This window comes from Typopeltis vanoorti, chromosome 3 (genome assembly GCF_054136105.1).
Source record: "Typopeltis vanoorti isolate ZY-2024b chromosome 3, IOZ_Tvanoo_1.0, whole genome shotgun sequence".
Lineage (NCBI taxonomy): Eukaryota > Metazoa > Arthropoda > Arachnida > Uropygi > Thelyphonidae > Typopeltis > Typopeltis vanoorti.
Window position 1 is genome coordinate 80,991,362 of NC_143551.1, and position 14,734 is coordinate 81,006,095.

Consider the following 14,734-nt stretch of genomic DNA (forward strand, 5'->3'; position numbering starts at 1 on the left):
GCGTTCTAGTTGATATAACGATAAAGACTTCAAGCTGTATTAATGGCATAGAGAGATCTCGATTGGACCAATGTGTTCCACACATGTATGATTACTTGGATCAAATCAAGCATGTCATACTTCCAACTGCGAGCTTTCATTAGTAAGTGGTAAATTTTTAATTTTTATAGTGTAAGTTTTGAATCATTTGCTTGAGATATAAATAATTTTTATTATAGAAATATAAATTTTGTATTTAAATTCTTAAATACGTTCTGCGATGATAAACACTAATGATCGCTTAGTATCCCTTGAATTAAATAGAACAGGCAGCACATTTTAGCATTACTCAGAGTATGTTACCAATAACTCTCTATTTTAAATCTTCTGTAATTTTTAGTGACTTTTTAAAGAAATAATTTTGAAATTATTCTATATTACTGATGTTTAGGTTATCGCTGATTACTGTTCGGCATGAACAATCCTCATCACTCCATATGAAAGCAAATGGACGGATGCGAAAGATATTCTTTGTAGAAAAAGTTGGCGTGTGTCACATTGTGGAATTATTTCAAGGAGCAGATGAAAAATTCAGAGGCTATAGAATTGTAAAACTGGAAGAAGCGCTTCATCTTTCAAATTCAGACTTCTTCAGATCTCTTGAAATAACATGACCATTAACGAATCGAGTTGTTAAGCTTGATTATAAAGTGAGTACTTAAAAGTTACAAGGTACCTTTAAGATGGTCGGAAAAGTAACTAATGTTGAATTGAAAACTGACAAAGATGAAAACAGTAAAGGACACAGTACTATTGAATTTGATCATACGCTGAAAGCAGCGTAAGGTATTTCCATGTTTAATGGAGAGAGAGAGAGAGAGAGAGAGAGAGAGAGAGAGAGAGAGAGAGAGAGAGAGAGAGAGAGAGAGAGAGAGAGAGAGAGAGAATGAGAGAGAGAAATTTTATAACAGGTCAGTAAAAGCGTGCATATGAACAAATTCCGTGAAAATGAACGGTATATCATCTAAACTTCCTAGTGGATTACAGAGCATTTGTCAAAAGCCATGATGGTTGTTATAAGCCACGATGCTGGCTTGATGGGAGCTGGGGTACAAACATGTGGCATATCACTATCAGATAATATTGAGGTTTCTGTCCTTGATAGTATGGGAGTAGGTACAACAGGAACGTGGAATCTTGGCTCATGGGAGGTGTTCTTGGGCCTTGATGGTGGTGGTGGTATAAATATGGGTGTTAGTAGTGTTACGGGAAGTGACAGAGGTCTCATGGGTACTGATATGGGAATTGAAATGGGAAAAGGTGGAGTTGGTGGAAATCTTGCATCAGCTCTTGGCTTAGGAAATGGCCTTGTTATGGGTGTTGGAGCAGCAGAAGAAGAGAAAGGATGAGTGGTGACAGGATTATTCAATCAAATGAGTTGGACTTATGAAGGACGAGATTCTTTCAACACCTCAAAATCATTAGATGCAATAATTGTTCTTAATTTACCAAGTTATGTGTTAATTGGCAGGCCTTGAAAGAAAAACAAATAGCGATGCTGGGAAAAAATATCTAATCGATCATTATAGGCAGTTATTATTATTGCAACTCTTGTATGTTTTTTTTGTGAAAATGTTAATACCCACTAGTTTTAACATTGTAATAAGTTCAATGGAGCACACACCGCTACAACAGAAGAAAATATGTCGAAATGCTTTCTATGTGGGCACCAGCAAGATTAGAAAAATTGCATGGACGATGACGAACATAATAATAACCAAATACATTCACAACCTCTCAGATAATTAGCCGTCACATCTCGTGTAATTTTGGAACCTCCAGGAATTTTGATCATATATAGCAATGAGGTAGTCTAAGGTCCATTGTGTAACATTGTGTAACGATGAATGATGAAGGATACGATTATTTCTTATGTTACCATTCTGGAATTTGTAGCTGATCTCCGCATTCTTATCAGCATGGTGCCTCTACAAAAAACTGTGTATTTAAATAAGTAAATGACTTAGTTTTCAGAAGGGGTTGAGCATCCCTACCATGTCTTCCCCCCTAATCATGAGTTTTCTTTCTTCGGTTGACGAATTGCATAAATTAATTATATGAATCAGTAAATCTTACATCTTTTGTAATTCATCATCAATTATGGTAAAGCAATAAATACATAAATATTATTTATCCGTATACTGAAGAAGTTATTTGTTTATTTCATAATGATCTGTCTCACTTCCGTGATATTTAAGAATTGAAGCTGATTCATCAGTATATTAATCACTTCTAATATTAAACCTTTATTATTGATTAAATGACCTTATTCAGTCAAACAGGTATAAAAACAATAATTACTACTATTGTCTCAGTAGATATAAACTGATCAGAATTATTGTATTATATAGTTTACATCTATTTATTGCATTGTTATTGCTATATTAATTAGCGTTCCAGAAAATCGAATTTGCCTGAAGAGGTTGTTCACGCACTGTCAAGTAACGGCAGCACATTATCTGACGGAGGTTATTCGACGAAGAACTGGAATGTACATAAACCTGATATAAACCTGAAATATAAACAAGTAAGTGGCATGGCTGTTCTTAACTATTTAATAGTGCGATTTGGTTTTTCGAAATAATTTGAGGCCAAAAGAAAGCTAATCAGACACCCTATTCAATAAGTATATATATATATATATATATATATATATATATATATATATATATATATATATATATATATATATATATATATATATATATATATATATATATATATATACTTATTTACACAAATAAGTAAATATAAATTTATACTTATTTATACAAATTTAAATATATATATATATTTAAATTTGTGTATTCCAACGAATATACAAATAAAAATGGTGTTGTTGACTAATGTTTTATTAGTTTATTTTTGAGGTTTTATTTGCTTAAATATTAAATAAATGCTGAACGATGAGTGCAAACTGGATGTCTTCATTATAAAACAGGCGTCAAATACTATTATAATATAAGTGGTAATATAATATACCACTTATATTATAATAGCTGATAGCTAGTGTGATATTCAGCATTCCGTTTCTAACATACTCTGTTTATATTTATTTTATTTTATTAAGATATAATCAATCTTATGTATAAAGATCATGCGTAATTAATTAATTAAATGAATGTTAAAATACCACATTTACAAGATTTATTTAAACAGCAAAGTCGATTTTGGATCACTGTTCACATGATTCTAGAACATTATTCTTTTCCTCCCTTGTAAACAAGGAAGGAAAATATTCAACAAATAGATTAACAAAATTGAATAAGTAAATAAAAATTTCGCGTAACATCTATAGGAATTAAACTGTCATCGTTTCCAAAGCGCCTACATGAATATTTTCTTGGTCCCATTAAAATAGGATAAAAAGAAATATCTATTCGTTTTGAAAAGTGTCTTAAGTTCTTTTTGTGTTATTATATTTGTTGTGTAGCCTAAAGTATATGCATTAATTCTTCGAACCAAACCTGATGTTGATGCCAGCACGAAAGTTGTCATTTTAGAGTAGTTGAAACATACAAATCGAATTTAGAGGATAGAAAATACACTGATGTCCAAAACCTAAAGACAAACACTATTTCTGAAGGTTACAACCGCAAATTCAGACGAATCAGCTTGTGACAATTTGTATAACGATTTCTAGCATGAAGCGGATACATATTCAAATTTTCGAATCGCGAGCAAAGGGATTATGTAGTCATACTCAACAGGATGAAAAGATAAAAGGATGAGCTAAGCGAATTGTATTTGAAGGAAGGTCTTTTCGTGAAGGAATAAAGCTGCATACTTGGGTGTCTTGTAATGTCTCAAAGACTTCGTCTAGATCATTTCACGCAAGGAAGAATTATTGGAAAGCTTGAAGAAGGCCACAGAATTATTAATATTCGCAGAGAGTTTTGAATCTCAAAGCGTTGTATCGAGGCTCTGCGCAATGTTTCAAACCAAAGTAATGTGTTCCAGGCGTTTGCTAAGAGGTCGCAATCCGTCTACTGTCGAGTAGAAAGACAGATTTTTGGTTATAACAGCAAAACGTAATCGACGCGCGATGGCTGGTCAGCTTGCAAGTCGATTCCATTCAAGCATAGATACAAAAATATCTCGACAGACTGTGTCAAGACGTCTGCGACAGAAGGCCTGTAGTCGTCCCTTTATCCACAGTTCTTCGTAGAGCAGGTTTTTTTCAGTGGTGTTGTATTGGACAAGGCACCAATGGACTAATGCACTCTTTTCAAATGAGAGTCGTTTTAGTCTTTCCTCTGATTCTAGACGACACCTGATCTGGAGTGAAAGCGGTACTGCTTACCATTGCGAGAATGTTCTTGAAAGGGAGAGATACTGCGGTACTGGGAGTTATGGTGTGGGGAGGCATTATGATTAGTGGACGAACCGAACTACAAGACTGGAAAAAGGGACTATGACTGGTGAACGATATTGCAAAGAAGTTCTTCAACTCATGTTAAATTTCGTCGTGGTTGTGTACGCGAAGAATTAATTTTTATGGATGACAAGTCCACACCACATCGTATACAAGCAGTGGAGATACCCCTGGAGATCTAGGATATTAATCGAATCGAGTGGCCAGCACGCTCCCCAGATCTCAACCCCATAGAACACATTTGGGATGCAATAGGAAGATATATTGTTGCTCAAAATTGCCCTCCAGAAAACAAACAAATAAGGCCTTATCCTTGCACTGAAGCAGGAGTGGGTTAGTTTTCCTCAAGAAGTCTTGAATCACTTGGTGCTAAGCATGTACAACGTTGTGAGAGCTGCATCGTCATTCGCGGTGGACGGTCTCTCCGTATAGTTTTATGTAAGCACTTCCTTAACTACGTCATTAGGGAATTTTTAACTTTTCCTAAAATGTATTGCAATTTAATTTTATTTGTATGTACACATTTCGCTCTAGTCGTGAAAATATTTTTCATATACAGGTAAAGATGTACTTCGTCCGTAGCTTTTGGACACCAGTGTAGTTGCATTTTAAACCAATAACGGTCACAATAATGCAATGATTCAAATGTAACAGATCACATGTGACGTATTTCGTTACTGGCTTAAAGAGACATCTGGATGTAGAATGGGGAGCAAAATAGGAATATAAATTTCATGTGTACTTAGAGGAAAGATATGCACATAAAAGAATTAATATTTAGTTACGCTACTGAAGAATGCAATAGTTTTTAGAAATATCATTTTTCTCTTTATAGAACAATGATGATGTTTTCCTTTCTTAGAAAATCTAGTGTCATTTATCTTCTCTGTAAGAGGTAAGCAAAATCATAATATTCCTATCCTTAACGAAAGATTCTTTAAAATGCTGCATTTTGTTAGTACTGAATGATGTGTTATGTTGTGATATGTGAAAGCCCATATATGCTTTTCACTACGCTTCGTCTCTTATAGAACTGATTTATAGAATAGCTTACAGAACTGTAGAACTGAAATTGTATTTTTTTATTCTCCGATTACATTATATTAGAATGTACAAGGAGCGATCTCCCGAATTTTGAAGAATCAAGTGATTGGGTTCACTGCTTTGTGAGGCCGCAAGTGCCATTTCCGCAAGATCTAAAAGTTAAACCCACTCAATAGTAGAAGTACCCCTTATCGCTGATGGGACATTACCTTGATGGACCTGTATTTCACTCAGGATTTCTCCATGAGTGCAGGTCACAAAGATGCGTCCAACGATCTCGATCTTGAGCCTCTTTCTTCCATGTTACACCCATAGATTCCACTAGTGGATCTTCCCATCTTGTAAGTGGTCTTCCTGGTTTTCTCTTTATTCTTAGTTGCCAGTTGAGTATTCTATATGTCCATCTGTCATCCCTGAGTCTGGCTATGTCACCTTCCCCTCTCATCTTGCTTTCGTATATTGCGCTTACCACATCTTTTATTCCTGATCTCTTTCTTAGTTCCGTATTTCTAACATGCTCCATTTTGCTGATGTTACAAATCCTACGTTCTATTGCATGCTGAATTATTCTGAGAGTCTATTCTTCTTTTCTTGTCGTCTTCCATATTTCTGATCCATATGTGAGTAATGGAAGAATATCACTATTAAGTAGTTTTGCCTTAGCAGAGATGTCAAGATTTGAATCAGTGAGTGTTTCTTTTAGTCTGTTGAATGATAACCATGCAAATTTATTTCTTTTTGCTAGTTCTTCAGATAAATGGTTATTCATTTTTATTGTTTGTCCTAAGGAACTGTAGGAGTTGACTTGTTCTATAGGGATGTCCTTAATGCATAGGTGACTGTCACTTGCGTAGATGTTTTTAATCCATTTTGTTTTTTCTAGATTCATTTCTAAGCCTATCTTACTGCTGTTTGTGTATATTTTTTCACCCATTTCTTCTAGGTCTTTTGGGTTGTGGGATATCAGTACTAGAACATCGGCAAACATAAAGAGTTTTAGTTTTTCGCTATCTATGCTTATTCCTCCGTTTAGGTCTATTTTTTTTTTAGAATGTATTCAAAAGTGCTGGTAAATCGATTTGGGGAGATCACATCTCCTTGGCGGACCATCTCTTTATATTTATATTTATAGGTTGGTCAAATAGAGTTATTTGTGTGGTCTGATTTTTGTTAATTTCGTTTATCACATTTATTTCCAGTAAGGCACTGATGACTACATTGTGTTCTATGTATTCTGTTCTAAAAGGCATGGTATCAAATGCTTTTTTAAAATCAATAAAGAGAAAACATAGAGGGATTCGATATTCTCTGCATTTTTCTGTTAGTTGTGAAATGACCTGGATATGATCTATTGTGGAGAAGCCTCTTCTGAATCCTGCCTGCTCTCTACCGGGGTCGTCTTCAAGTGTACTTTGGATTCTGTTCAGTATTACTCTGCATGATTTTATATATGTGAGAGAGTAGACAGATGGGATAATAATTTTTTATGTCTTCCTTGTTCCCTTTTTTTGAATAAAAGTATGGTTTTTGAGATCTTCCATTCCTCTGAAATCTTTCTTTCTTTGAAGTACCACGTGAATCTGGCAGCCAAGACTTTGAATATAGTTGGTTCACCTTGTTGGATTTCTTCAGCCCTAACATGATGAAGTCCCGAGGCTTTACCTTCACTCATTTTCTTGAGGGCGTGTTCTGTTCCTTCTGGAAGTACATGTCGTACGTTGCTTGGTTTTTGGAATGATAGGTTCTGGAACTTGGCACTTAGTTGCATAAAGATCATTATAAAAATTCTGCACAATTTCTATCCTTTTTCTATTAGTATGTTTTTCTCCATTTTGATTCTAAAACAGACGAATTGACTGTTTAAAATTTAAGTGTTTCTCTATTTTTTTCAGGCTGGTTTTTGCCTGCACTGCTTCTCTTAGTTTTTGTATCCTGAAAGCTTTGTAGGCTTTGGAATTCTTTTCCAGAAGCTGACAAAAAATTACAGATAATTTTGTATTCTAGAAAATGCCTTTCAGATTTTTTCAGTTCTTTTCTCTTTTCAGTAGTTCTATAGTTTGAGATGAAAGACGTTGTATTTTCCTTTGTTTCGCAGGAATATCTGCTTTTTTCTTGCACTCGTTGAATTTATTAATATTTTCAATATAGTGATCATTTATTTTACAGTTCTTAATAGTTCATTCTGTCTCTTCTATGTACTTCCTGAACTTAGTGGTAGTCTATTTGTTTGGGTTGTCTTTTGTGGTTTGATGTATCCCTAATATGTTGTTCTTTTTTGTGGTCTATTCTTATAATGGCTCTGAGAAGTCTGTGGTCAGAATCTATGTTGAAGTATGTTTCACCTATTGTACCAACATTTTGTACCAGTCTTTTACAGTCTGTTAAAATGTAGTCAATTTCATTTTTTGTGTCTCCATTGGGTGATTGCAAGTCCATCTTCTTCTGGGCGTTTGCTGAAAAAATGTTCATTATAAAGAGTTGCTCAGCTGCAGCAAATTCAGCTAATCTCTCTCCTTTTCTGTTTCTTTCTCTCAGGCCATTTGGACCTATAAACGTTTCGTTTTCTTTTCCACATCCTATTTTGGCATTAAAGTCACCACCAATAAATGTGTATGTTGACTTGTAATTTAATTCCTGTTCAAGATTCTTGAAGAGGCATTAAAACAGGTATCTCTATTCCAATTAGGAGTACATCTATTCTTTCATGTATGATGTACAAGAAAGGATCTACTTGTGAGCTTAGATTTAACAATGACCCATTTCGCCTTATTTGTCATTGTTTGAGAATGCTCCGAGGAGTCTCTGTGAGCCATCGTACCATCTTGCTGTCAGATCTTTCAATCTTTTTGTTTCATTCACTAGCAGGATATCTTAGTTGATATTGGTTATTTCTTTAAATCAAAGGTTAGCCCTCCTCCTCCTCCTCATAATGCATATCAAACATGTAGGCCTACCGTAACCTGTTCGGGCCTTAGAAATCATCGTTGAATCTTTTAAGAGGACGTCCTGGTTTTCGTTTTCCTAATGGCTTGTACTTTAAGGCTTGCTTTGGTAATCTTTCTATTTTCATTCTTTGAACGTGTTCCATCCATTTATGTTTATATTTTATAATTTTTTTTCTATTGCTAATTCTTGGTTTAATTCTTTCATAATTTCTTCGTTTCTTTTGTGATCAAATAGAGTATACTTGCAGTTTTTTTCATAAACTTCAATTCAGCTGTCATTAATCTTTGTTTGTCTTTTTGTTTTAGTGTCCAGATTTCGCTTCCGTACATTAAGACTGGTAAGGTTATTGTATTGTATACTTTTAGTCTGGTTTGTTTTTGAACTAGGTTTGGTTTAAATATAGAGTTAATTACACCTGTTATTTTTAAATATTTTGCAATTTTTATGTTTATATCTTTTTCATTTTCATATGTGATCATACATCCTAGGTAGTTAAATGAATTCACCTTTCTAAGATCTTGTTATCTGTTACTATTTTAGTTCTTCCTGGATCTTGTCCTTTAAAGACCATAGTTTTTTGATTTGTCTGTTGATATTATCATACCATAATCTTTGGCTATCTCATTTTGATCTAAAATAGCTTTCTGTAGGTTATCTTCAGAATTTGTAATTATTATTTGATCGTCGGAAAAAGGAGAGTGATTAAGTTCACAGTAGGAGAAAGTTTAATACCTTTGAAGGAAATTTTTATTCCATTTTATTATTATTTCATTTAGGTAAATATAAAAGAGTGTTGCTGAGAGGGGGCATCCCTGTCGGACCCTTGGTTTATCTCACTCGTATATGATACCTCATGATTTAATCTTATTTGTTTTCCATATGATACCTCTATATGATACCTCATGATTTAATATATGATACCTCATAATTTTCTATACGATACCTCATGATTTAATGTTATTTGTATTTGATTATTTTCATATATATTTATGATAGCTTTTAGGTATTTGGTATTTGTCTTTCTTTTAATATGTTAACTAAAATGCTTCTTTTAACTTTGCCTAATGCTTTTTCAAAGTCAATAAATGCAATATGTGTTTTAAATTGTATTCTCTTATTTTCTCTATTATTAATTTTAGGCAAAAGGCTGGGTCTATACATGGTCGTCCTTTTCTAAATCCATTCTGTACTTCAAAAATAAAGTTTTCGGAATATTTCATCAGTTTGCTATTTAAAATTTGCTATATATTTTATAAGAGGAATTTAGTATACTTATACCTCTATAGTTTTTAGGGTCATCTCTATTACCTTTCTTAAAGATAAGAATCACAATTGCTTTTTTCCATTCTATTGGAGGGTTACTAGTTGTTAAATTTTATTTCAAAATAATAGGAGTCTTTCATTGAATCTTGTTCCTGCACATTTATATAGTTCCTTTTCTTGTTTCTTTCAGGTTGATTTCTAATTTTTCTTTAGTTATTTCCTTTTCATTTTAATTAAATGGTGCCAGTTGTCTTTTACAAAATATTTAATGTCCACAATTCTGTGTAGAAATTTAGAAATTCTTCTAATTCTAATTCGTTGTTTAATTTTATGTTTTCTTTAGTATCTGCATTTTAGTGTTTCAAAATCTTATACACATTGGGTTTTATTTTATATAAATCATGTTCTAAATTAGAAACGAATTTGTTAAATGATTCTCTATGTCTTTTTCTGACTTCTCTTTTAGCTATGGCTCTTATTCTTTTATATTCTATTTCATCTTCTAATCTTTACTACGTAACCTTCTTTTTCCATGTTGATTATTTCTTTGATTGTATCATCCCATATCTTCAGTTTTTTCCTTTCATTGAATTTTTTTGGTCTTTCCTAAGCTTTCATTTGCTGCTGCATTTAGTATCGTTTTTATATTAAGCCATTCTATTTCTATTTTTTCATTTTATTTTATTTTTTCTAGATATTGGCTAATTCTTTGTTCATATCTTTCTTTTTCTAAATAAATTAATTTCACTTCTTACCATACCAACTCTTGTGTCCTCTCATCTGAGTTGGGGTACATCTACACGTTGGAACATATAGTCTAGTTTTATAACCAAACATTTAAACTTTTCTTTCTGTTCTTGTTACTTGTAGCCATTTAGGAGGAAATCTTAATTTTATTTTAACGAGGAAGTGATCACTACTTATTTCATATCCTCTGTGAACTCTAACGTCTAGCGAAAACTTTGATGTCTTTTCATTTAAAATAAAATAATCTAATATTGATTTCCATCCTTTCGCTGCCCAAGTATATCTATGTATGTCTTTATGTTTATAGAAGGAATTCATAATTTTTAGGTTATTATAAACTACAAAGTCAATCAATTTTTTACCATTGCTGTTTAGAGTATGTTCTCCATGTATTCCTATATTATTATTAATTTTCGTGTTTCCAATTCTTGTATTTAAGTCTCCTGCTAAAATTACGTAATACTTTTTATTTATTTTATTATAGATATTTTGTAGCTGATTATAAAATTCAATATTATTCTGTTCTCTTCCTTCTTCTGGGGCATATAAACCAATTATTGTTAAATAACCTCTATCTATTTTTATTCTAGCTTCTATTATTCTTTCATTCCATAATTTGTAATATTTTAACTGTTTTGAAAAGGAGTTATGAATTCAAATCATGATTCCTGCTTTTGCTATTTAATCTCTGTCAATCAACTCCACTATATATCACATTAAAATTTTTGCTTCTCATTGTTCCTTTTAATTTTTTTTTGTTTCCGTGATTACTGATATTTTAAAATATTTTCATTTAATATTTGGTCTAATTATATTTCTTTATATGCTATTACTCTTACATTCCAATTTGCTATATTTGTCATATTTTGTCGTTTCCATTTTCGTTTTACCTTTTCCATTCCAGGGTCGTTTTCCATAGATTCATTCCGATTATCGTTTTCTGTCAGCTTAAAAGTAGTGTTTTAAAAGTAGTGTCTGTCAGCTTAAAAGTGAAATGGCTGAGAGTAGGAAACTAACGAAATTTGAAAGAGGCGTTGTGATAGGATGTCATGTTGCAGGCTTATCTGTTCGGCAGATTGTTAACAAATTGGCCCCTACCAGGTCAAAGGTTAGTCCTCTGATTAATAAATCTATTCTGCCGTCTCTTGCCAAAGTTCGAGTATTGAGGGTAGGTACCGATTGCAATTTTCATAGATTTAAAAGGCGGCCTATTTTCATCTGCGAGATTCTTAGCACCATGCCCTCACTCGTTGCCTCACCGCCTGTAGAAAGGTGAGTGTGGGCCGCTCAGGACTAGGGGCCGTTTCTGTTGTTGCAGTGGCATCTTTGCTGTAGACGCATATATACTTCTCCTGACTATGGTTCTGCAGTGTTCGCAAGAGCTCTGTTAGTTGTGTTGGGTCCAGGGTCAATAATCGTTTAGATTCCCAACACCCAGGGTGCACCACGGGGAGGTAGAAGTGGACTTTGCACCCTAATACACCTCTTTACACCTCTAATAAGTAGGATGTGATGAGGCATCACAACCTAATTATTAGAGGTGTAAAGTGGCTAGTCAGTGCTATATTTAGTCTCCATAATAGGGATTTTGACTTTTATTTCATCCGTCTTGTCAATATGCTGGTTGTTATCCTTCACAGGTATATGAAACACACTGTTTGGAAAGAAGACAAGGTGCATTGTGCTATGTAACAAATCTCTTGTTTTTAGTCAGTATAAATTGGAGGAATATAATGCTCCCAAGTGAGTGCATCTGTGTCATGACTGCGACACACACAATTGCACTAACAGTTGGTGAAATGGCTGCGAGTAGGGGAACTAACGAAATTTGAAAGAGGCGTTGCGATAGGATATCATGTTGTAGGCTTATCTGTTCGGCAGATTGTTGACAAATTGGCCCCTTCCAGGTCAACAATTAGTGATACCTACCCAGATGAAAGCTCAGGGAGTCAACTGCTATTGCTACCCGCAGTGGAAAATTTACTCACAGAACGTTATCGCAGGGTACTTCGAACGGTATGTAAAAACCGCCATTCGTCGGCCGACACATCGAATGTGGAGTTCTGAGTAATGACTGGAAGAACAAGAACCTGCACAAAAACATTCAGAATCTAGGCTTGTAGCATGGATGTCCATGGTAGGACCTCAATATGCAAGGCCAACATAACCTGACAGCATCGTCTTCAGTGGTGCAAAGAGAGCGTATAGTGGGATGTGGAAGCTTGGAAAGCTGTGTTATGGAACGATGAATCGATCGCGGTACACTCTTTACGGAGCAGATAGACGGGTGTGGGTATGGCAGATTCTCGGTGAACGTTTTTTTCCCTACAGTGTGTAACCCAAACTATGAAATTTGGAGGTGGCGGTGTGCTGGTATGGTCTTGTGTTTCCTGGTTTGGCTTCGGACCTCTGTTTGTGGTGCCGTGGATACTGAACATTCTGGACAATGCAATATTTTCTACGTTGTGACATTTCTACGGAGCTGATCATTGTCTCTTTCAGCAAGACAATGCATCTTGTCATAAGGCTGCTTCTGTTACTGGGTAGTTTGTGAATATGATTTCACCACTCTTGACGGCTCCACGGAGCCCTGGTCTCAATCCTAGTGACATCTATTGGATGAACTGGAGCGTCTCGTGACTTCTGAGGTTAAGGGATGTTAGCGTCACAACAGTCCATACCTCATTACATGCCTAAAGGACGAATGGTCCAAAATTCCCATTGATTACTATCATACGATTATAGAAAGTATGCCCGTAGAATGCTGCAGTCACAGCAGCAAAAGGAGGTCTTCCATCTTATTAAGGTGGGAAATATGGCTGATCATTCCTCACACTATCAAGAGTTGAAAGAATCTTGTACCAATAACAATGAGAGGTTTGCTATTTTTTATGGTAATTTTTTGTACAGTTATCGTGATGATACCGAAAAAACAAATATTGCTCAACGTGTTGATTATATGTTGGGTGTTATTTCTTAAAGAGAGAAAAAGGGTACTTAAAAAGGGACATGTAAAGAGTATTTAAAAAGGTTGTCTCACAATAATTACATAGCTCATTATTGCGTTACCATGAGTGATAATATATATACCTATTTTTTTAATGTTAGCGTATAGAACTTTTTATGATAATCCCGTGCACAATAGGTTAGCCTGCCTATGTTACGTTAGCAGAATGGATGGAAAAGGAGGAACTTGTTCACCTTCAGTTTGAAGATTATGCATTGTATTCTCCGGGAAAGACACAAGATGGGAGACAGTTCCTGAGTGCATCAGTAAAAGGGATAAACGAAGAGGAGGAGGAGTCTGTTCTTGGGTTTAAAGTTGAACTGTGAAGGAGTATTGAGTAGTTGCTGCACATGATTCCGTGGTTTTAAGAGAGGATGGAGGGATTATGTATGCCAATTTGAATAAATATAAGCTATGGAAGATTTTGTAGACGAAAGCAGCAGAATATTTGTTTCTGTGGGAGAGTGAGGTAGTTCATTAATCAGCCAAATTTCTTCTATATTGAGTCAAATATTTTAGGGAGCTAATAGGAGCACAGCTCCAGATGTGCGAATAGTATTCAATAGCTGAGTGAATTTGTAATTAGTACAGGGTTAATAGCTCTTCAGCGGTAAAGTAACGTCTTGAGCGAAGGCGAATTTCTCATTTATTGAATGCCGAGGAAGCAATAGTTGTTATGTGTCTATGCCAAAACTGTTGTCATTATAGAGTAATCCTTGGAAGAGGGAGACAAAGATCTCATCTTGTCTAGTGATTTGGGTGTTATTGAGAGTAAGAGAGAAAGAAAACGATTTCTTTTTTATAGGAGAGATAAGACAGGCATGTGCTTTTCCTGAAGATGAATCTGTCAAGGGTGTTCAAACCCCATCGAAGAATAGTTTGGAGATCAGAATTCTAATTTGAAGTTTAATTATAGCATTATTTTAATTTCGTGGTTAACACGGTAAGATTAATCGAAATATTAGCAATTGAAATAACATCAATTTAATTATACAAGTTGCGAATTGTTTCGATTGATTGCTGTTTTGTTTTTATTTTCTAGTATATAAGAAGATATCCTATTTGCACAATTGGTATTCATTGAGATGGACTCATCCAGGGCTTGGGATCAATTTATTAGTTCATTCCTCCTTTTCTTCGGTGGTAAAAGAAATCATGTATGAAATTTTGATTAATCATAAAATAAATATTTTGCATCGCATATTCTAATGGAAATGAAAAGTTTGTTGGATTTTTGAGAACTTTCTCTAGCCTAATCACATTCACATCTGCTTCCTAATTATAGTGATGTATGGCACTTATAATGCAAGTAC

The 14,734-nt window shown here is 34.3% G+C and overlaps 1 protein-coding gene across 1 annotated transcript in view; it reads left to right on the forward strand.

Moving 5' to 3' along the window:
• The window catches only part of LOC150108315 (uncharacterized), a 43,727-nt gene extending 29,233 nt beyond the window's left edge, over nt 1-14,494 (forward strand). The window contains exons 5-8 of the mRNA XM_090390444.1: nt 10-142; nt 2,432-2,566; nt 5,250-5,309; nt 14,464-14,494. Of these exons, the coding sequence (XP_090246570.1) occupies nt 10-142; nt 2,432-2,549 (251 nt within the window). The 3' untranslated portion in view covers nt 2,550-2,566; nt 5,250-5,309; nt 14,464-14,494. The remainder of the gene's footprint in view (nt 1-9; nt 143-2,431; nt 2,567-5,249; nt 5,310-14,463) is intronic.
• The last annotated feature ends 240 nt before the right edge of the window (nt 14,495-14,734 follow it).